Below are 23,814 nucleotides of genomic sequence, written 5' to 3'. Positions count from 1 at the left end.
GCAATGAGAGCTCCCCCTCCTGGGCTAATCTATTTTAATTACTGCGCTGGACAATCTGGCTTCATGACTCAGGGCTTGGAAGTTGGAGACTGGGATCTGTCCACCTGCGACTATAAGGTCAGTTGTTTGGAGATGATTATTATTTATTAATTATTATTATTATTTGTATTACCGTAGTGCTAGGAGCCTGAGTCCTGGACCAGGACCCCACTCTGCTAGAGGCTGTACAAGCACGGAACAAAAAGATGGTCCTGGAATTTCCCCAGCCAGACACGAGGTGGGTCTCACTGGTCCCATGCCAACCTTGCTCTCTTCTGATGCAAAATGCACATGGCTGTGCCTCCGGGATGCCACTGCAGCCCTGCTTGGCCCCAGACCAACAATATTTTATAAATCGTTACTTCCCTAATAGTAAAACTGCTCCAGCTCCTCCAAATCCTGAAACACTCGGGCGTGGCTCAGCAGGGTCCCCAGTACAGCTCTCGCAACATCGGGGAAAGGCGAGCAAAGAACAGCTGAGAAGGCGATAAGTGCTTTTCCTCCTGATCTCATTTCCCAATACAACATATTTAACAGCGGTGCTTCAGTTAAAGTTTTATTAAAAGCTCAGTTCGGTGATTTAGAAACACACACATCTAAAAAACATAACGGTTGAGAAAAAGGGAATGCTAAGACCTGTAGCTGACTTCAACTGCAGTTGTGGGGGCTCAACACCTCAGAAAATCAAGCCCTATGTGACTTCTAAGCAGGACTTTGTCACTGAATTTTTTCAGAAGAGTCACTGGGTGATAACAGTAGTGCATGTAGTGTGGCGGCAGCTGGAATAGTTCTGAACAGAAGAGCCACCAAAGCAGGGGATACTTTTGTAAACACCAGTACAAATACCGGGCGACGTTCACTCTTGTGCAAAGAGCAGGCTCAAAGCATTTCACACCACTTCAACCTTCAAAATCGGGTTGAAGTGTCACTTTAGTGCAGGGGTGAATTCCATTCATAACAAGAAGGGGAAAGATGCGGTTTGACCCCTTTTTAATTTTTTGAAAGGAGAGAAAAGAGGAATATTAGGCTTGTCTTCATGATCAACTGGTTTGCAGCAAGCTGGGACACGAATCTATGCCGCACTAGCCTACCACAGACCAGCCATCTGTGCGCACCCTGCTGACGCACATTAATGTTTAATTAATGCTCTTTGATCTAGTCATCTTTGAAACGGGACTAGATCAAAGCACACTAAATAACTGTTAATGCACATCAGCAGGGTCCACACGGACAATTAGTCCACAGCAGTCTAGTGCGGGGTAGATTCACATCCCAGCTTGCCGTAAAATAAATGGTTGTATAGATGAGAACATAAGAATAGCCATACCGGGTCAGACCAAAGATCCATCTGGCCCAGTATCCTGTCTTCCGAGAGTGGCCAATGCCAGGTGCCCCAGAGGGAATGAACAGAACAGGTAATCATCAGGTTACGTCCTTAGTTGTGTTTTTATATGCAATGCAGGGTTTAGGGGAGTTCTTGCTTCCTGCTGTTGAAAGGAACCAGCCAAAATGACTTGAGATACTTGAGGTTGGATACTCAATGGTCCAGAGCCGTCAAACAACGGCAGAGGTGCTTCAGAGGGTCAAAAGTCTTAAGAGCTGGGGAGTTTCTCACGGCACTCATACCGGAGGCAAAAGACACAGGAATGATAATCCTGCACTGATGATTTCATTACAGAAATATTAACCCCCATTATAAAACTGCAGAAACTCTGGCACAGAGAGGTGAAGTGACTTGCCCTAGATGGCACAGCAACTCAGTGGCAGAGCTAGGAGGAGAATCCAGGGGTTCTACCTACCAGTTACCAGCTCTACCAACTAGACACAGTCTCCTCCATTTAAGATGTTGTTTTATACGCTACTTCTTTGTGTTGCCACGGTGGTGTGGCTGGGCTTCCAGCCAATCACACAGCCCATGGTTTTACTGTGCACCTCACAGTGAGGTTTATTCAGCTATTTTACCACCTAAGCCACGAAAACCTCTACAATATCAAAAGTTGTGAACATTAAAACAAAACAACCCCCACAAAACACTCACGGAAGATCTCGTAATCGATGGGTCCCATGGCAAAAGCCCAGCCTTATTAATGCTATGGTAATATATATAGTCAGGCTTGCAAGATCAGAGCCTCTTAATTCATAGGGTCACCACAACTCCCTTCTCATAGCCTAAATTGCAACCCCAACCACATGCCTGAATCAAGAGACACCTTTCACATAGAAACACTGATCAGATTCAGTTCTAGAGTAAATTGGTGTAGCTCCCCTAAAATCAAATCATCAGAGATTAATTTGACCCTGTAAGCCCCAGAACAAAATTATAACGGGTTAAATCCACCCCTAGTGAATCTCTACTGAAATCACTGAAGTTTCACTATGGATGAATCTGCACCACTGTTCAGACAGCAGGATTTTTTTCAATGGAGTACAAACACGCAGGCTATTCTGCTGTCACGTATCTGGCTGCTTAATCCCTGCAGGGAATGTCTAGCTCAGGTTGATGGAATAAGATTAGCTACCATTTTTATCATAGCCAAGGCTGCAAAAGTTCCACATGGGGGACACATGACTAATCTGCTAGCTCCTGGCTTTTGAGAAGGAGTTTTAATTAATGTGAATTTCACAGGGTGAGAGAGTCCCTGCCCGAGGTGAACAGTCACTATACTGTAGAATGCAGACTATAGACTGCATTGGAAGTCAGAATGAATCAGAGAAATGCATACATAGGATGACCTAAATGAGGGTGAGATTGGGAAATATATGACGTATATTTTCTTTTGCTATCCCAAAGTGAGGTTAAAACACACAGAGCTCTCCCAGAGATTCAAACTTCCCCAGAAGTGGGCTCGCTCTGTAAAACTTATCTCAGCAGCAGTTTGCTGAGTGTACAATATCCTTGACAATAATCGTTTCCATTGAGCTAGGAGACAGAGTCCAGTGGCTATAAAGAAGGGGATAGATGTATAGTAGAGAGTTAAGATTCTGATCTCAGCTCCAGTAGTGTAAATCTGCACTAACTCCACTGACTGACCTCCGTACCTGAAATTGGAATCTGATCACTGGTGTGCTAGAAAACCAGAGAATTGCCTTGGGTAGTATTAGAAGAGTGTGGCTCCATGACACTGATGTATGGCACCCACTGACAAGGAAAGTAGTGACAGTGAACAGCTATAAAGTCATTTTCAGAGACGGCACTCCTTTTATTAGTATTATTTATTATTAGTATGATTTATTATATGTACGCCTCAGAGTCCCAATCACAAACCAGGACCCGTAGTGCCAGACTGTGCCTGCCCCAAAGAGCTTCTTCTGTAGACATTATTCTCACCTGAGCTGCTGTAATCAGAGTCTCCATTCACACCATCCAAGAAGGGGACCCGAGAAAGGGCTGGCTTCCCTCGACTACGTTTGGGAGGAGTCAAACCGCTGTTAAAAAGAAACAAAAAGTAGAGTGTTAGGGAAAGCAAGATTTCACTACAAAGCACAGCAGAGTTACAGGATTCTCCAGCTGTTTGGAAAATGCAGGGAAATTATTGGACTGATGCAATCTCGATATGAAAAGAACACTAAAGATCTACTTTCAGCAGGTCTCATTAAATGCTCCAGTAAAATTTGCCAATATATCTGCTTTGATATATTTTTGTGGGTGCAGTTAAGGAGACTTGCTGAACTTGAGGGAGAAACCCATCAAAGAAGTGTACACTAAGAGTCAAATCTACAACACTTAAACTCAACAAGTTTACCTGGTTTGTGTTTAGACACTGGAGCATAAAAGAGTAGCCAACCTCTTTGAAACCGATTCTAATGGATAAACAATAGGGCTCCAGTATCAGATTTTCAGGATCTCTTTTTCCTTGTTCTTTATTACCGAGAACATTTATGAAAACAGTAACCCTACAGCTGAAGAATTTAGTAACTCTTGATTTTTGTTCCCTAGCTGAAAATGTTCATTTGTAACATTATAGTAATTTCCTAGTAACCAATTATTTTAAAACAGTAAAGAGAACTGACCCTACATAGAATAATTGTATATGTTTTCCATGACGTATCAGGCTAATTTTCAACTCCTTGTTTTGTGTGCATCCCACAACTCTAACATCATTTTTGAGATGTGAATTACTTGTAATTATAATAAGCATTTACATAGCACTTTTCATCTTCAGACTGTATTATAAAACATTAACTAATCTTTACAATTCCGTTGTGAGCCAAGTAACATTTTTCCCATTTTATAGGTACGGAAACGGGCAAAAAAGGTGAAGTGACACTGAATTCCGGACCACTGGTCCTGTTCTTAGACCACTGGACCATTCTTACTTCTTTAAGAAACTTCCAGTGGATACAGAAATATCTACCTAATCAGTATTAGAACTAATTATGAGCCCAATTCTCCCACTCTTGCTCACACTAAGTAGTAAGGTAACTCCCTTCTCTTCATGTGCCAATATATTTATGCCTGTATCTGTAATTTTCACTCCATGCATCTGAAGGAGTGGGGTTTTTTACCCACGAAAGCTTATGCCCAAATAAATCTGTTAGTTTTTAAGGTGCCACCGGACTCCTCATTGTTTTTGTGGATACAGACTAACATGGCTACCCCTCTGATACTAAGTAGCACCTTACTCTGTGAGTAGTTCCATTGGTTTCGATGTCCCATTAGCTTCATCAGGACGACATATGGAACAAGAGTCTACTCAACCTAACTAGAAGTGGCAAAACTGATTTAGATCATATTATTAGCAGGACGCCCCCTACAAGGGCTGATGAAAAGGTGCACCTCACAGGGAGAGTACTTGGAGGCACTATGCCTCAGAGAGGCACAACATCTAGGGTTGCCAACTTTCTACTTGCACAAAACTAAACACCCTGGTCCTGCCCCCTACCCCGCCTCTCCTCTGAGGCCCTGCCCCCTGCTCACTTCATTCCCCCTCCCTCTGTCTCTCACTCTCCTCACCCTCCCTCACTCGCTCATTTTCACCGGGCTGGCTCAGGGGGTTGGGGTGTGGGAGGGGGGGCGGGCTCTAGGCTGGGGCCAGGGATGAGGGGCTTGGGGTGCAGGAGGGGGGTCCGGGCTGGGGGGGTGGAGCCAAGGGGTTCAGAGTATGGGAAGGGGCTCTGGGTTGAGGCAGGGTGTTGAGGGAGGAGGTATGGGCTCTGGGCTGGGGGTGCAGGTTCTGGGGTAGGACCAGAAATGAGGGGTTCAGGGTGCAGGAGGGGGATCCAGGCTGGGGCAGGAGTGCAGGGGGTGTGAGGGCTCCAGCTTCGGATGCAGGCTCTGGGGTGGGCCGGGGGATGAGGGGTTTGGAAGGTGCTCCTGGCTGGGACCAAGGGGTTTGGAGGGCAGGAGAGGGATCAGAGCTGCAGCAGGGGGTTGGGGAGTGTGTGTGTGTGTGTGTCAGGGGTGCAGACTCCAGGCGGCGCTTACCTCAGGCAGCTCCCAGAAGCAGCAGCATGTCCCCCCTCTGGCTCCTACATGGAGAGGTGGCCAGGCGGCTCTGCGCACTGCCCCATCCTCAGGCACCGCCCCCACAGCTTCCATTGGCTGTGGTTCCTGGCCAATGGGAGCCGTAGAGCTGGCACTTGGGGCGGGGGCACTGCGCGGACCCCCTGGCTGCCCCTACGCCGAGGAGTCGGAAGGGGGCCGTGCTGCTGCTTCTGGGAGCCGTGCAGAGCCATGACAGGCAGGGAGCCTGCCTTAGCCCTGCTGCACTGCCAACTGGACTTTTAACAACCCAGGCAGTGGTGCTGACTGGAGTCACCGGGGTCCCTTTTCGACCGGGCATTCTGGTCAAAAACCAGACACCCAGCAACCCTCAACATCTGAGAAGTATGGGGAATAAGCAGGAAGAACTAGAAGTATGGGGAAATAACAGGAAGAATTAGAAATGCTAGTGAATAAACACAACTATGACATAATTGGCATCACAGAGACTTGGTGGGATAATACAAATGACTGGACTATTCGGATAGAAGGGTACAGCTTGCTCAGGAAGGACAGGCAGGGAAATAAGGCAGGAGATGTTGCCTTATACACTTGGACTGAGGTTGAGATGGCAATAGGAGATAGACTTGTGGAAGGTCTCTGGGTAAGGATAAAAGGTGTATAAAACAAGGGTGATGTCATGGTAGGGGTCTACTACAGGAAGAAGAGGTGGATGAGGCTTTTTGAAACAACTAACAGAATCATCCAAAGCACAGGACCTGGTGGTGATGGGGGACTTCAACTACCCAGACATCTGTTGGGAAAATAACACAGCAGGGCACCAATTAACCAACAAGTTCTTGGAATGTATGAGAGACAATTTTTTGTTTCTGAAGGTGGAGAAAGCTACTAGGGGAGAGGCTGTTCTAGATTTGAATTTGACACATGGGGAGGACATGGCTGAAAATCTGAAAGTGGAAGGCAGCTTGGATGAAAGTGATCATGAAATGATAGAGTTCATAATTCTAAGGAATGGTAGGAGGGAAAACAGTCCTGTAAAGATAATGGATTTCAAGAAGGCAGACTTTAGTAAACTCAGGGAGTTGGTAGATGAGATCCCATGGGAAGCTAGTCTAAGGGGAAAAACAGTTCAAGAGAGTTGGCAGTTTTTCAAAGAGATATTAGCAATGGCACAAGAGCAAACTATCCCACTGCGTAGGAAAGATAGGAAGTCTGGCAAGAGACCACGCTGGCTTATCCTTTAATGATCTGAAACTCAAAAAAGAGTCCTATAAAAAGTGGAACCTAGGTCAAATTACAAAGGATAAATATAAACAAATAACACATGTATGCAGGATCAAAAATAGAAAAGCCAAGGCACAAACCAAGATTTAACTAGCTAGAGATAAAAAGGGTAACAAGAACACATTCTACAAATACACTAGAAGCAAGAGGAAGACCAAAGACAGGGTAGGCCGGTTACTCAGAAAGGGGAGGTGGGGGGGGGGGGGAAGCAATAACAGAAAATGCGGAAATGGCAGAAGTGCTGAATGACTTTTTTGTTTCAGTTTTCTCCAAAAAAGTTTAATAGCGATCGAACGTCTAACACAGTGAAAGTGAGGTAGGATCAGAGGATAAAATAGGGAAAGAACAAGTTAAAAATTACTTAGACAAGTTAGATGTCTTCAAGTCACCAGGGCCTGATGAAATATGTCCTAGAATATTCAAGGAGCTGACTGAGATATCTGAGCCATTAGCAATTATCTTCAAAAAGTCATGGAAGACAGGAGAGATTCCAGAGGAATGGAAAAGGGCAACTATAGCGCCCATCTATAAAAAGGAGAATAAGAACAACCCGGGGAATAGACCAGTCAGTTTAACTTCAGTACCCAGAAAGATAATGGAGCAAATAATTAAGCAATGAATTTGCAAACACCTGGAAGATAATAAGGTGATAAGTAACAGCATGGCTTTGTCGAGAATGAATCGCGTCAAACCAATCTGATAGCTTTCTTTGACAGGGTAACAAGCCTTGTAGATGGGGGGAAGCAGTAGATGTGGTCTATCTTGACTTTAGTAAGGCTTTTGATACTATCTCGCATGACCTTCTCATAAACAAACTAGGGAAATACAACCTAGATGGAGCTACTATAAGGTGGGTGCAAAACTGGTTGGAAAACCGTTCCCAGACAGTAGTTATCAGTGGTTCAGTCAAGCTGGAAGGGCATATGAAGTGGGGTCCCGCAGCGATCAGTTCTGGATCTGGTTCTGTTCAATAACTTCATCAATGATTTAGATAATGGTATAGAGCAGTGGTTCTCAAAGCCAGTCCGCCGCTTGTTCAGGGAAAGCCCCTGGTGGGCAGGACCGGTTTGTTTACCGCTGCGGGAAGGGCGGCCAGCATGTCTCTTGGCCCGCATCACTTCCTGCAGCCCCCATTGGCCTGGAGTGGTGAACCGTGGCCAGTGGGAGCCGCGAAGGGCCGAACCTGCGGAAGCGGCAGGTAAACAGACTGGTCCGGCCCGCCAGGGGCTTTCCCTGAACAAGCGGCGGACTGGCTTTGAGAACCACTGGTATAGAGAATACACTTCTAAAGTTTGCAGACGAGTTGTTGCAAGTGCTTTGGAGGATAGGATTAAAATTCAAAATGATCTGGACAAACTATAGAAATGATCTGAATTAAATAGGATGAAATTCATTAAGGACAAATGCAAAGTAGTCCACTTAGGAAAGAACTATCAGTTGCACACATACAAAATGGGAAATGACTTCCTATGATGGAGTATTGAGGAAAGGGAGCTGGGGGTCATAGTGGATCACAAGCTAAATACGAGTCAGCAGTCAACACTTGCAAAAAAAGCAAACGTCATTCTGGGATGCATTAGCAGGAGTTTTGTAAGCAAGACGCAAGAAGTAATTCTTCTTCTGCTTAGGCCTCAACTGGAGTATTGTGTCCAGTTCCGGGCACCACATTTCAGGAAAGATGTGGACAAAGTAGAGAAAGTCTAGAGAACAGAAACAAAAATTATTAAAGGTCTAGAAAACATGACCTATGAGGGAAGATCGAAAAATTGGGTTTGTTTAGTCAGGAGAAAAGAAGACTGAGAGGGGACATGATAACAGTTTTCAAATACATAAAAGGTTTTTACAAGGAGGAGGAAGATAAATTTTTCTTGTTAACGTCCGAGGATAGGACAAGAAGCAATGGGCTTAAATAGCAGCAAGGGCAGTTTAGGCTGGACGTTGGGAAAAACTTCCTAACTGTCAGGGTAGTTAAGCACTGGAATAAATTGCCCAAGGAGGTTGTGGAATCTCTGTCATTGGAGCTTTTTAAGAGCAGGTTAGACAAACACCTGTCAGGGATGGTCTAGATAATACTTAGTCCTGCCATGAGTGCAGGGGACTGGACTAGAAGACCTCTCGAGGTACCTTTCAGTCCTACAATAAAATTCTATGATCTGCTGTGGGAAGTAACTCACTACACCCCCTGTCAAGGTTCCTCCCCAACTCTGAACTCTAGGGTACAGATGTGGGGACCTGCATGAAAACCTCCTAAGCTTACTTTCACCAGCTTAGGTTAAAACTTCCCCAAGGTACAAATTAATTTTATCCCTTGTCCCTGGATCTCCACTGCCACCACCAAACTCTAACTGGGTTTACTGGGAAACGTAGTTTGGACACGTCTTTCCCCCCAAAATCCTCCCAACCCTGGCACCCCACTTCCTGGGAAACGTTTGGTAAAAATCCTCACCAATTTGCATGGGTGACCACAGACCCAAACCCTTGGATCTGAGAACAATGAAAAAGCATTCAGTTTTCTTACAAGACTTTTAATAGAAGTAAAGAAATCCCCTCTGTAAAATCAGGATGGTAGATACCTTACAGGGTAATTAGATTCAAAACATAGAGAATCCCTCTAGGCAAAACCTTAAGTTACAAAAAAGACACACAGACAGGAATAGTCATTCTATTCAGCACAGTTCTTTTCTCAGCCATTTAAAGAAATCATAATCTAACACATACCTAGCTAGATTACTTACTAAAGTTCTAAGACTCCATTCCTGGTCTATCCCCGGCAAAAGCAGCATACAGACAGACACAGACCCTTTGTTTCTCTCCCTCCTCCCAGCTTTTGAAAGTATCTTGTCTCCTCATTGGTCATTTTGGTCAGGTGCCAGCAAGGTTACCTTTAGCTTCTTAACCCTTTACAGGTGAGAGGATTTTTTCTCTGGCCGGGAGGGATTTTAAAGGGGTTTACCCTTCCCTTTATATTTATGACACCCCCTTAATACCACCCTCATGGATGGACCCATTACTTTGCTAAGCCTCTACCCTCCTTGTCCTTTTGCTCCTGCAGGGATGGAAGTCAGAAGCAATCCGCAAGCTCCCTGAAATTGTGGCCAGCCCTAACCTGCCACACATGGTGTGTGTGCAGGAAAGTGTCTTTGTGTTCCTTCCAATGCAGTCATGTGAGGATAGGGCACAATCCAGCCTATAAGCAGTGGTGACGGGGCGGGGAGAGGGATGGCTAACATTCTGCTCATAGGCTATAGACTGTTTTTACAGCTTGCTCCCTCAGACCTTCCGAAATATTTGCCAAAGAAATTCAAAAGATCAGTGAGTACTGTGGACTATCTTTCTGCAAAATTGGGCTTTAAAAACAATCCTATTTGTGAGTTACAAGAGCATCTAAGAAATTTGTTTCAGAGTAACAGCCGTGTTAGTCTGTATTCGCAAAAAGAAAAGGAGGACTTGTGGCACCTTAGAGACTAACCAATTTATTAGAGCATAAGCTTTCGTGAGCTACAGCTCACTTCCTCAGATGCATATGCATCTGAGGAAGTGAGCTGTAGCTCACGAAAGCTTATGCTCTAATAAATTGGTTAGTCTCTAAGGTGCCACAAGTCCTCCTTTTCTTTTTTTAAGAAATTTGTGTGAATTTGCTTTTCAGAATCTTTTTTATTAAAAAAGAAATGTATAAATCCAGACCGAGTTTGCTCTTGGGTTCAAATGGGTTATGTTAATTTCAGACCAGAATTAATTTCTGTTGACAAGCTGTACGCCTCTAAACACAGGTTCATAGTTGAAACACAAATCAAATCTTAGCTACAACAGCAAAATTATAGGTATCTGTTGACAGGTAACATTTTGGAACACAATGTAGCTCCTAGCGCAAAGTTTGCATCCTAAAAATGTTCCTGTGACTCTGTGCCTCAGTGGAATAGTTTATTAAGGGAAAACCATCATGATCAGTTTTAAATTGTAGCCCCAGTTCTGAAAAGGCATGTTTGTGGGGAGAGTCTTATGCCCTTAGAGACCAAATAAAATTGCAGGATCGGAGCCTTGCATGGCTAAATGAGTATTTTCTTAGGAAGGAAGGATGGCCTAGTGCAGTGTTTCTCAGCTGGTGGGTTATGATCCCAAAGGTGTCACATAAGACAATCGGGGGTTGTGAGATGTTGAGGATATAGAAAATTTTATTAAATCTAAAACAAAGGAAATCTCGCTTCGCCACTCACACATCTCCTCCTTCAAGGTCAAGCATGATCTGGATAATCACCATTATCATTGCTACCTGAAAACGTTACACTTCAAATGAGGAAGTCACCAACCTGAAAAAGTGATTAGGGCTCTGGGCTGGGACTCACAAGACCTGGGTTCAATTCTTTGCTCTGACACAGACCAATTGTGTGACCTGGGGCAAGACACTTATCTAGCCTCTCTCAGTTCCCCATCTGTAAAATGGGAACACTACCTTCCTACCTCACAAGGGTGTTGTGAGGGAAAAATCTATCAATGACTGTGAGGTGCTCAAATTGTGAGCAGGGCGGTGTGACAGACAGAATCTATGGTCAGACTCCCAAAACAGAACAGTAATATCAATCATATCATATATACTTGTGTCTATGTCAACTTTTTCAGCCAAAAAGGGAGGTTGGGTGGTCAGTTTACAGACGAGTCAGTCCTGCCTGAGGTGCCCAGAATGGAAAAGAGAACATCTTCTAAGCACTTCTGAAGAAAGAGAGCAGCAGTGCTGGTAAGAGATAGGAGCGCATCTTCACCTCATGAGGGTTGGGCTGACCAGGTGGGACCTATGTTTCCCCAACTTTGGCTCTCTGGTAATGGATATACCTGTGTAAAAGCGGCTAGAGCATGTACATGCATATCAGGTGACATGAGTCTACTATACATCAGTACATCTAAAACATCAAACGCTGTCTTGGGATCTATGAACTGGCTTGAGAAGTATATCTGGAGTGTAAAGGGTGGAGACGCAGGAGGCTTTTGGCTCTCAGCCCCAACATTAATACAGAAGTTAAGAAACAATTTGAACAGGATTTCACATGGTGAAGTTGCCTTAGAGAGAAGGGCAAGGAAACTCAGTAAGAACATATAGGACTGACTTACACTAACGTTTAGTTCGCAAAAAGCTGGGGTGCCAATCTACCACGCACTAAGTGTCTGTGTGGACCCTACTGCTTCACACTGACAGTGCAGTCAGTCCCTAGAGCACTTTGATCCATTTCAATTTCTAAGCGGGATAGATCAAACCACCCTACGGAACATTTAGCGCGCAGCAGTGGGGTCCATGCAGACATTTGGTGCACGGCAAGCTAGTATGGGGTAGATTTACACCCCAGCTTCGTGTTCGTGTATAGACAGTACGTATTCTGAGGAAGGGCTCAGCGAAGGGGACTTACCTACAGGCTTCAAATGCCAGCCCACTGCCAAGGCCAGAGCTGCACTCCGAGTCAGACCCGCTTTCCGTATGTTTCCCAAAGCCGTTGGTCACTCCTGCTGAGAAGACACAAAAGAATCAGCCTAAAGGCCTGGTTTGCCTCTCCAGGACCCAAGGATGCTTGAAGGGGGAGCCCCAGAGACACCACAACCTGCTCAGGAGCTGTCACCCTAATGCTCTAGACCCTGCGAATCATACCGATAGCCAGATATTCCCACCACTCTTTTTTTTAAAAATATCTTATTTAACAGCAAAGTGAATGCTAAACTCAGTTCCCCAGACCCAGCAACAGCCAACAGGTATCTACTAAAACGGCATTTTTCCTTAACTATTTGGAACAATGGTTTAGCTTCAAACAAGGGGTCATGGTCACCGTACTCACTGGTACATTTCTCCGATCAGTTTCTAACTGTTGATGAGAGAGCACTTCTTGCCCACCTTCCCTCTCCCCAGCACCTGCTCGTCTGTAACTCACTGGGATTACTGGAGGCAAGGCCTCTTGTCTGGACAACCAAACACCTGTTCTGGATAAATGAAGTGCTTTATTTACTGACCACTAGACAGGTTGAAGAATGACACACGCAAATCCTGGGAGCACTGATTGACTGCTGAGTCTGACCCAAGGCTAAAAGTGAAAACAGGGCCTCTCGCCTCTGTTCCCTTGTAAAGCAGCAGTACCCCCACATTTCATACAAAGGAGTCCCCTACGGAAGACCAGCGTGGGGTACAACTAGCAAAGCAGAATCAGAGGAGAGCTGAGGCAAACAAATCATCTGCTTCTTCTGGGGCTGTCTGAAAAGAAAATGAGCAAGAGTCCAGTTTTAGCATCAGGCTGTCACATGTGCCAATTAGTCAATGCACCCAGGATTTTCAAGCTCAGATCAACAGCTTGCCCAGCAGTCTTATGGTGCTTTACAAAGGTGATTGAGCAATATTACCCCACTTTAAGGATGGGGAAACGGAGGCAGAGAGAGGCAAAGTAGTTTGCTCACTTTCACACAGAAAGTCAGTGGCAGAGCTGGGAACTGAACCCCAGAATCCTGACTCCCAGTCTGGTGTCATATCTGCTGGAACACTGATGGTAACTCATTCTGGCTACAACTAACAACCACAAGGATAATTGTGGGGTTTTTTTGCTAGAAAACCAAATCTGAGATCTAGAAAATGTCACCTTCGATAAAACCTGCTACCTTGGATTTCTGGATTTCCAGTGAATAGTTCACTTGAATAAGCTAGAGAGTAAGGAAGCAAATTCTCCACAGGTAGACGAAATCTCCCTCTACCATCTTTCTCTCAGGCCATTTCAAATGTCACTTTAACAATGAAATGGAATATTTAAACTTATTCCTCTGAACTCTAATATCTGAAGTTGGAAACACTCCCTAAGCTGCCCGGTTTTTCATTCTATACAATTACAGAATTTATCAACTCTACAAAACACAACCCGCATTGCAGGGACGTGGTGTTCTCTGATAAATAAACACAAATGTAGGATCATCTTTCAGCTTACAGATGAAACCATAGGTTTCAGAGTGGTAGCTGTGTTAGTCTGTATCAGCAAAAAGAACGAGGAGTCCTTGTGGCACCTTAGAGACTAACAAATTTATTTGAGCATAAGCTTTCGTGGGCTAAAACCCACTTCATCAGATGCACGCAGCGGAAAATACAGTAGGAAGATATATATACACATAGAGAACATGAAAAAATGGGTGTTGCCATACCAACTATAATGAGAGTAATCAGGTAAGGTGAGCTATTATCAGCAGGAGAAAAAAAACCTTTTGTAGTGATAATCAGGATGGCCCATTTCCAACAGTTGACAAGAAGGTGTGAGTAACAGTAGGGGGGAAAATAAGCATGGGGAAATAGTTTTACTTTGTGTAATGACCGATCCCTTCCCAGTCTTTATTCAAGCCTAATTTAATGGTGACACAAGGAGACACAAACTCCAAAGAACAGACAGGGACACACCTAAAGTGAATGGCCAGTGAGGGCTTACAGTTCCCCTCCGAGGCTGAGCACCATCATAAGAGATGCATTCCATGGATACCAGAAGCAAAATTCAGTACTGGTGTTAGCAGGTGCAACTCCATAGACTTCACCTGGACTGCATCTGGCTCTAGGTACCAGGTCACACAAGTTTCCAACCAGGCTGTCAGAATTCTAACAGGAACAAACGGGACACTTCAGAGTTGATCACCCGTATGCCTGTGTCAGTGTCACTACAATCTCTGAGCCACAAGAAACACATTTCCGGGAGACATCTGGTTCTAGTAACACAGGTCATGCTGACCTATACGCTTCAGCAGTAATGCAAACCCTGTACGCTACTCACACTCCCAACATTAAGATAAATCAGCCAGTTTTGAAGTTGGGGAAGGGACTGGATCTAAAAAGCAACATTTCAGCTCCTAGGAAAAAGAAGTAAATGCCCGTTCAGCAGTGAACGTCCTGATATCCTACCTCACTTTCTCTTCTTTCTTAATTTCATCCTCTTACTCTTAGCTAAACCTTAACCCACCTTGGACAGTTTTAAATCTTTTTCTCTGTCCTTTAAGTATCTGTAGATGGTTCTCATGTGTGCCCCAACAAGGAGTCACTGCTTAGACAAACTGTACTCAACTCATTTCTTTTAATCTTTCCTGATAAGTCAATTCCACCATTCTGATTACTTTTCTCTAAACTCGCTCCAATTTGTTAACGTCTTTCTGGCTGTGAGATGTCCTTGAATGATTGCAATATTCCAGGTGTGAGCTCACTAAAGTCTTACAAACAGAGGTTACTCTTATCTCTCTGCCCTGTGATGCTTCTGAATATGCAGCCCAAAATCACATTGACTTTATTTGCCGTCTGATCTCTTTCCAGGTTTCCTCCTGTCAGTCATTATTTCTGCTTTGAATTGTTTTCACTCAGGTGTTCCCGCACACTTGGCAGCATCCTAAATTTGATCTAATTTAGTATTTCCTACCCACATTTTGAACCTCTAAAAGGGCCCTTCTTATTTTTCTCTTCTTGCCAGTTTTTGTCAGTTGGGACCATCTGTAAATTTAATTAAAATGAAGAGTAACGTAATAATGTCTCATCCAATGCCAGATACCATGCTGTGGAGAGCAGAGGCCCCTAAACCTATAGGGACCCCTAGCCCATCATGTTCTCCCAGTAGGCACCTTGCAGAGATGCCAGGGCCTAAACAAGTCATCGCTGTGGTAGGGAACTCTCTACCCTAGGGGGTCCGTCCATGTTCGGCTTTTAAGGCAGAGGGCAGTGCAGGAAAACATGCAATCCTAAGCCACTACTGGGGACTTCACTCTCCAGGAGTGTCAACCCGACACTTCTAAGAAGCACTGCGTTCAAAAGTAAACAAATCACCTGCTGCGATATTAGTGCCAGGCTCATTGGGAAGTGCAAGAAGAGATGCAGCCTTTGTTGAGTAAAGGGGACGCTTGCACACTTGCAAGCCACTCTGTCATGTTATTACCCCACCACCACTTCTCGGCTGCCTGCCGGAGTGCAATTCCTCTGGTTAGAGTCCTACCTAATCAGAGTTTTCCCTTATTTATTTAGCACTGGAGTCCTACGATGCCCACCAACCAGTTCAACAACCCCTTTGCAAGTGACTAAAGGAAGCAGTTGACCCGATGGAAGTTTGGAGACCATCTTTACAAAGGTAGCTGTGCCAGCTGGCCAAGAGAGTGGTGACCAGGCAGCCCTGCCCAGTCTAGCTCCAGACACCAGAGGAAGAAAAGCCCAGAGGAGTCACCTGTCTCTCCTGACTGCCTGGGGGATTTCTCGCCATCACTCGCGCTGCAGCTCCCACTCCGCAGCCGTTTCCGGGCTTGTCGTTCGCCCTCCACGCTGGAGGGGGAAAGCTGTCCGCTCTGGCTGTGATCCTCTCCGTTCTCCAGGGGGCAGTCCAGGCCCCTCTGCAGCTTCACCCCATTCTTAGCTTTTTTAAAAAGGACAGACGTACGCCTGCCCACACCACTGAACGGGGGGCTGGCAGGAGCGTCCATGGCCTGAAGGGCCAGTCCGTTCAGCCCATTGTCACTGAGCAAGCGCTGGAAAGCATGGCTCTCCCTCTGTAGTGCCTTCTTATCGAAGAGCTCGCCCTCCGATTTCATCCGCTTCTGCAGTCTGTTCAAGGACTTGCTTTCACTGATGGGTTTGAGCGTTGGAGGGTCCTGCAGAGAGTCTAGCTCAGACAGGGATGGTGCGGGTCCCGTGGGCTCCAGGGTGGGGGGATGTGGGGGCTTGGTGTCATCTGCTAAAGAAAGAAAGAAAGAACCTGCTTGAACATTTTAGAAAGTGTTATTCCCAAAAATACTGATAGCAACTCTACCCCTTTCCTATGGCGGCAGGAAAGCCGTGGGCTCAAGTGATAACAGACGCCTGTCATTCTCCCTTATGGAAGGCACCCCGATAAAGATACAGGTCAGAAGTAGTGTCCCCAGATGGAGAGCAAGTCCATCTTCTTCCACACTAGATCCAGCTGCCATGTCAGTTACATGCCTCATATCTCTACGGCCACTGTCTGGGTATTTTATTTCCAACGTATGAAAGAATAACCTCAGACAGTAAGACACAGCAAATCAGGGGAGTGACAGATGTGAGACATTGGAAGTGTAGAAACTTCTAAAGACTATTATTTAGAGATATGCCAGACACTGTAGGCACAGGGATTATTCATAAACTTGTGCCTCTATAAATGTTATATGTATTTTTGTGAGCGAGGGATTGTATTTAAGCTCCATGGGGGGAGGGTTATCAAGCTTCCTCCAGGGACTAGGAACAGAGGGAGGTAATTACTGCAAATCCAGTAACAAGTAACTCCAGAGAAGTACCACCCCAGGGAGGAATTGCATAGACTGGTTCAGGCCAGGTTCGAGAGGGCAGCAGACCAAAAAAGGGCTTTTGGTATAAAGGAGGAGACTGAACTGAGCCAGAGTGCCTCATTTTGAACCTCGAACTGACATGAAACTGTAACCAAGAGGGTAAAACTCCGCTGGAAAGGTATGAAGGACTTTGGGAACCTACCAGGGCTCCATCTGGAAGACAGGCTACACCTGGTAAGCATAACATGAGTGTAGACTGTATTGTTTTATGATCTGTTTTCTCTCAATTGCTTTTGTCTTAAAATAAAGGTACTATGCTTTGTGAAAGCGAGCTAGTCAATGGTAACGCTGTCAGAGTCCCTGGGAGAGCACAAACCACAGGTGTTGAACTACGGTCAGACCTGCTGGGATAGCCATAGAGAGTAACAGGGGGACTGCAAGCCTAAATCCCCAGCCCGGAGAGAGACGGACCGGGGTCCCCCCCCATACAGCAATGATGGCTGGAGATCTGAGACCTAAAGGAACATCCCTTGAGCAGACCATGGGAGGGGGCAGAGGTGCAGTGAAACCCAACCTGTGACATACTCCTCCAACCTCTCCTTTCATACTCTTCCAACCTTTCCTGAAAGGCTCATAACCCCATTCCCAATTCCAATCCCTCAAAAGATACAATCCCGGCAGCAGAAATCCATGGCCTATGCCAATTGATAAAGTGCCATGAAATATCAGGAAGGTTTCTGATGCCCTACATCCCTTGGACAGCCTGCTCCAGTTTTCAAAATTCATTACATGTGGCCCATACCTCTTTCTAATACAATAAACGCACTTTCCCAGCACACAGATGAATGATACAATCATCTAGTCAGTCCTCTGCAATCCCCAACAGGTCTCCCTTCCTGCCCAGGCTGCAGTGCTCTCCATTTCCCTTGGAGACCGGCTGAAACCTCTCACCTTTCTCCCCGTCATCGTCCTGGTCTCCCCTTAGCGTTTTGTCCAGACCCTCCTCCCGCGAGACAGGCTCTCCATTTGGCATGGTCTTGTTCTGTTGCTGGGCCAGCTTTTGCCGGATGGAGTTGATCTCACGTCTCAAGAGCCGGATGCGTCGGGTCCGGGCGCCGCTGGATCGCATGGTGCTCACCATGTCCAGCTTCTCCAACAATTCCTTCAATTGCGCCTCCAGGGAAAGGTGAGCCCGATTCTCGGGGAGGAGAATATTGTCCACTGCACCAAGAAGAGAAGCAATATTAAGAAGTGATTGCTGACATCTCGTGTACTCAAAGAGTGAAAGAAAGGCGCTCTGTTCCTTGGAGGAGGAAATTCCACTGTACCCAAACCAACCATTGCAAGTCCACAGCCATGCATCTAGCTATAAGGATAATTAAACACTGGAACAGGCTTCCAAGGCAGGTTGTGGAATACCTGTCATTAGAGGTTTTTAAGCACTGGTTAGACAAACACCTGTCAGGGCTGGTCTAGGCCCTACATTTCTATGATTCTATGATTCTTCTTATCAATGCTATTTGCAAACGCTATGCCACTGGTAGAGGACTGAAGAATTCTCAGGGTCAGATTCCAAGAGGGATGCATCCTTTAGGAAGCAGATTACAGACAAAGAGAGAGCTCCATGGGAGGGATGGGAAGCAGTAATCTGAACTAAGTTCAGCAAAGCTATTTCGTACTGCATGGGGTTGGGAACAAATGCTACAGAGATGCAGATTCGTCCCATGGTGGTTTCTACAACTGAAGCAATCAGAAGTTCAGGGCGTGCCAGGAATAAAGGTCTCTGTGACAAGACTCTTTCTATGGTGTTTTCTGTATTCTGGGTCACAATATCACCATACCTATGCTGTCCCCTTGACAAAGAATTCCTCCCATCCCCCTACCTCAACTCCTTCAGAACATGCCAATTCTTTGGCTACCCAGATTGACTTTGTTGAGAGAAGGCATGTGGTCATTATGTCCAGTGCAAGGAGAAGGGTGAAATGAGGTTAGACTGGGCTGTCTGCAGTTGGGACTGAAAATAATCATAGAAATTAGAAATGGAAGACACCCTCACATTCCAGCTGCTGGCCAGTGCAGGATTGTCCCTACAATAAACTGCCCTACAACTGATGTCTCTGTGAGATGCACTGGAATACCTTTCCCATACATTTTAAATTCCAGTAAACCAGCCTCCCAACCTCGGTAGAGAGAGGGGAATGGTGGGCCAATTATATAAAGTACAAGACAGCCTAAACCTGTGTGAATTCATCTTTTCAAGGCTCTTTAAAAATACCCAATTTACAGTATAGCCATGGCACAGGGATTCCACAGCAAATAGTGAGCCTGTGGTCTTGTGGTCTGGGACTAAAGGGAGCTGGGTTCAGTACCCGGCTCTACCACAAACTTCCTGTGCGACCTTGGGCAAATCACTTAATCTTTCCATGCCTCAGCTTCCCATCTGTAAAATGGGGATTAAAAACATTTCCCTGACTCACAGGGAGTGTTGTGAGGATAAATTTGTGATTGTTAGATGCATACAGCCGGATTTGCAAAAGAGATCAAGGCCACATTTCCAAGTGCCCAGCCCCCCCGCAAATCAGGGCCAGCTTTTCCAAAGTGCTCAACAACCAGCAGCTCCCGTTGCAGCATTGCAGACTTTCAAAAGAGCTCAGCCCACTATGGGGCTCTTTTGAGAAGCTGGACACTTATTTAAGTCCCTAGAGAGGAGCTAAGATTGTTTGAAAACCTGTCTCTGGAAGTGGGTGTTAAGCTCATCTGAAATCTGGCCCTTAGAGCCTACAATAATGGGAGCCATATAAGTGCCTATAGAGGTAGACGGATGTGCCCAAATCTTACACCTCAAATGGTGGATACAGTTATAGCCCCAGCAAAGTAACATGGTCAGAATGATGGCTGGTCCTACACACAGAATCTAGGAGTCTGGCTTTTACTGGACTGTTTGCCAATCCTAAAACTAAACAGCTCAGGGAAACTCACCATCCTCCCAAGAAAAGCGATAAAAGTCTTCCGTTTTGGGTGACTCGGGCAGGTGAATCCCCACATCAGTGTCAAAGCCAATGTTTTCAGCCTGCCGTCGCGCATGGCGTAATATCGCTCCTCCAAGGTCTCTCAGCCGGACAGCTGCTCGGTGGAAAATCGTGTCTTTAGCATTATACCTCATGCAGTTGGTAACTATAAGGTTAAAGTCTTCCTCAAACTCATCCAAGGTTCGGTACAGGTGGGACTCCAGCTTCCGCCTCATGGTGGAAAAATCCATTGGATTGGAAATGAATTCCAGGTAATCTGGAACCTAAACATATAAAACCTGTACAATTACAAAAACCATTTACTAGCCAACCAGAGCGCATCCATCATAAGCACTCTTAATGTCCTTTCCACCTGCAGAAGGGATAGTGTCACCAATGCACACATACTCCACCCAGTTGAGCCAGACATGCCCCGGCTCTGCAGAATGAAATTACTTGACTGAGATGCTGAAGTAAGCTTCCTGAAAACAATGCCTAGGATACCCCATGTGAGCCTCCTTTAGAAATTCCTTAGCTCATGCAAACTGAGGACAAAGACGGTCTGAGCTCTCTCAAAACAATGCCCTGCCCCTGCCATTCATGGTCACTCATATGACACCATGTGAGCTTCCTCCCATCTTCAAAGCAGTGCCCTCAGCTTATAGGAAAGATACTTGCCTCATTCAGGTTAACAGGCTCTGCAAAAATCTGGGCCGGATCCTTCTCCTGCAGCAGGTCCAAAGTTGTGCGAAGCAGCACATTGAAAGGAGTCAGCTGTAACTCCATAGCAGCTTGTTGAACTTTGACCTGGGAATGGTGGAAAGGAATCACATGCAGTTATCAAAAATGTATTTCCCTTACTTCCGTTAAATTAAATTAAACCAGTTCCATTCACTGACGGCAAACTCAGACCTTTTTAAACTCGTTTCTGAAGCATGTTTGATCAAGTGCTTGTTTCTTCCGTTTGTAATGTAGAAATTAACAAAAATACCATGCAGTATACTGAGTCATATAGTGAAAGAAGTTGCCTTCTTACTGTCTTAACAAAAATAATTACAGGCCAAGTTTAATATCTGATACATCCTCTACCAGGGAACTAAACCTTGTAAACTGGGGCACTCCTAGTTAGTCTATCTCATAACACTAGAACAAGGTGAAACTCAACGAAATTAAAAGGCAACACATGTAAAAGTGATAACAGGGAACACCTTTTAATGCCCCACAAAGTAACTATGGAATTCCCAGCCTCAAAATATAAGATCAATTAACAGGATTAGTTTTTTTAAAAAGGATAAAAGATTTAGGCATTTTTTTATGAACAGCAACATCCAGAGTTACATTAGACAAAATAAATAAGTTATAAGGGATATAAACTCTCATGTTTCCGGCCATAAGCCAATCACTAACTAGAAGGATTCTAGAGGTAGGCTATTCAATAGTTGTCCATCAGAAGGTTTCCTGCTCCTTCCTCTGAAGCATCTACTACTGGTTGATTTCAGAGACAGGATAATGGACTAGATGGACAATTGATCTGATCTGATCTGGCTGTGTTTCTACTTCAAGGACGATGGAACTGAACGAAAAAATGTATTCCTCCTTTAATTTCTTAAGGTCTATGATATTACAATCCGCCTGTATGGTATTAAAATCACCAACTCAATGTCTAGGGAAAGGACTTCTACTTATGTGAGGCAAACTTAGCTAGGGCTGCCAAGCATGTATATTATATACATCTAAAAGCTGGGCTGAGAAGCAGTTCCAGCTACATATGTTTCTCCGTGGTAACTTTTCCTTTCCAAACTATACTGGAATTTCACTAAGCTGTTTAGGATGTAGTTACCTGTGATACAGACACATCAAGATAGCAAAAGCAAAAGGAAACAAACAAAGGAATGATTTTTTACCCTCCCACCCAAAGGATGTCAGCATTCACAGCAGAATAACCCCAATCCTGTAAGTCAGGAACAACATAAATAGGATGAACCAGTGCTGGCACCATCAGGAGATCTCAGTCAAAAAACGGATGGAGTCCAGTCAGCTGTCACGAGAAAGGATTCCCAACTGGACCAGCTTGTAAGCAAAGTAAATAATACAGAGACCAGGATGGAGAGTGTGAAAGAAATCTGACCACGCAGGCTGGTATAAGCTTGAAAAACTGCAAGGGCAAAAGAAAACTTTCCAGTTTAGTAAGTGGTCTAAGTTCAAAACTGCCTCTCTCACAAAAAAAAACCCACCTCAAGGTAAGACTTAGGAATCTTTCCCTTACCAAATGGAGAGGAGGAGGATTTAGGATCATTCTTGGTGTGACGGTTACCAAAATACTGGAATAAACATTAAAAAAGATCTATTTTCTGTTCCACAAGCATATGATCCATGCTCAGGACAGAAACAGCAGGGGTGTTGCATGCCATGATTCAAATGCATAGGTAGTTACATAAAGAAGCTTGCCCAGCACTTAACAGCACAGTGCCTGACTCTGCCCAGTGCTGTCAGTCAGCCTCTCCCTAGCACTGCAAGTCAGCAAGGGTCTGATTTGCAGAGGTATTGAGCATCTGTATCTCCCTCAGACCTCAATGGGAGTTGTGGGTGCTCAGCACCTCTCAAGGTCAGTACCTGTGCAAAGAGAAAAAGATTTAAGAAAAGCTGCTGTGTTTCCATTCCTCCTCCAGCTGCAAGTGGAGCGGCGCATGAGGCTGCAGGAAAGGCCCAGGATCTACCTACCTGTTCCCGTTTGAGTTTCTCCCTCTTACGGATCAGCTCAATGAGCAACCGTGCTCTCTCCAAATCGTGCCGCAGTTTCTGCCAGTACTTCAGTTCCTCCTTCACTGCACTGGTCTTCTCATCCTGCTCCTTCTGTAAGGGGTAACAGTGGGATGAGATGAAATGCACATACAGACTTCTTGTGTTGTCTACTTTTCCCAAGTGTCTCGGCTCCCATACTCTTTCTCCTGTCTACTTCCATTTCTACTAGACCCCATCCATACTACAAAATCGACTGCGTTTAAGCACTATACTTAAGTAGCAGCCTGATCATGGTAAAACAGGCGTTTGGTCTTGTCTGTGTGGACAGGTCTAAACCAGGTTATAACCACATTCCAGAAATATGATCTAGTCCATGTTCAGTCGTACTCTCATTCCTTTCATATAAAAGTCATTATTATTTACACTACAACTAAACTTGATGACCCATTGTGCTAGGTGCTGTACATACTCTCTTAAGGTCCTTTTCAAGTAATGACAAGGATATACTGATGTATAAATGCTCACCTGAGACAACCAATAAAAGACAAACACAAAGGAAGTACGGATGATTTACATTTGTATAGTGTCTTTCACCCAGAAGCATTCATTTACAATGACTACTTACTGAAAACTGCTGAATCAACATATTAAGTAAATTTTGCACTCCCCTACCCTAGATTCATTAGTGTCAATTAAATTTTGCACTAGTCAGTCAGAAGTCACCACACAAATCAAATCTGTGATTTCCACTAAATATGGTAAATATATATGTGCACAATATACACAGTGCTCCACAAAGAAGTTTTACAGCATTCAGGAATCACTTGACTTCACCACCTCACCAGCTACCACTGATCTGGAACGCAGCCACTGTTTAACACTGCACATCAGTTCAGAAGAGGAAGCAAAAAAGATTATATCAGATTATTATTTAAATAGGGCCATAAATGTGCATTGGAGGATTTGAAATTGAAGCCGCAGGAGGAATTACCCAAATTGGGATTCGGCTAGGATTCTGGAGCTAACACCTCT

At 44.9% G+C, this 23,814-nt stretch overlaps 1 protein-coding gene across 9 annotated transcripts in view; it reads right to left on the bottom strand.

Moving 5' to 3' along the window:
• Positions 1-23,814, bottom strand: part of BRPF3 (bromodomain and PHD finger containing 3) — a 48,493-nt gene that overhangs the window by 7,365 nt on the left and 17,314 nt on the right. For 6 of the 9 annotated variants that reach the window (XM_073320282.2, XM_073320281.2, XM_073320274.2 and 3 more), the window contains 7 exons: positions 22,762-22,893; positions 20,719-20,847; positions 20,012-20,324; positions 17,984-18,253; positions 15,961-16,464; positions 12,163-12,259; positions 3,368-3,465 (listed from right to left, as the gene is read on the bottom strand). In XM_073320282.2, coding sequence (XP_073176383.2) covers positions 3,368-3,465; positions 12,163-12,259; positions 15,961-16,464; positions 17,984-18,253; positions 20,012-20,324; positions 20,719-20,847; positions 22,762-22,893 — 1,543 coding nt within the window. The remainder of the gene's footprint in view (positions 1-3,367; positions 3,466-12,162; positions 12,260-15,960; positions 16,465-17,983; positions 18,254-20,011; positions 20,325-20,718; positions 20,848-22,761; positions 22,894-23,814) is intronic. The other 3 variants (XM_073320276.2, XM_073320275.2, XM_073320280.2) reach the window with 3 other exon arrangements.

Source organism: Lepidochelys kempii, chromosome 21 (genome assembly GCF_965140285.1).
Source record: "Lepidochelys kempii isolate rLepKem1 chromosome 21, rLepKem1.hap1, whole genome shotgun sequence".
Taxonomy (NCBI): domain Eukaryota; kingdom Metazoa; phylum Chordata; order Testudines; family Cheloniidae; genus Lepidochelys; species Lepidochelys kempii.
Note: the sequence above shows the minus strand (reverse complement) of the source record. Positions and strands in the feature narration are given on the sequence as shown.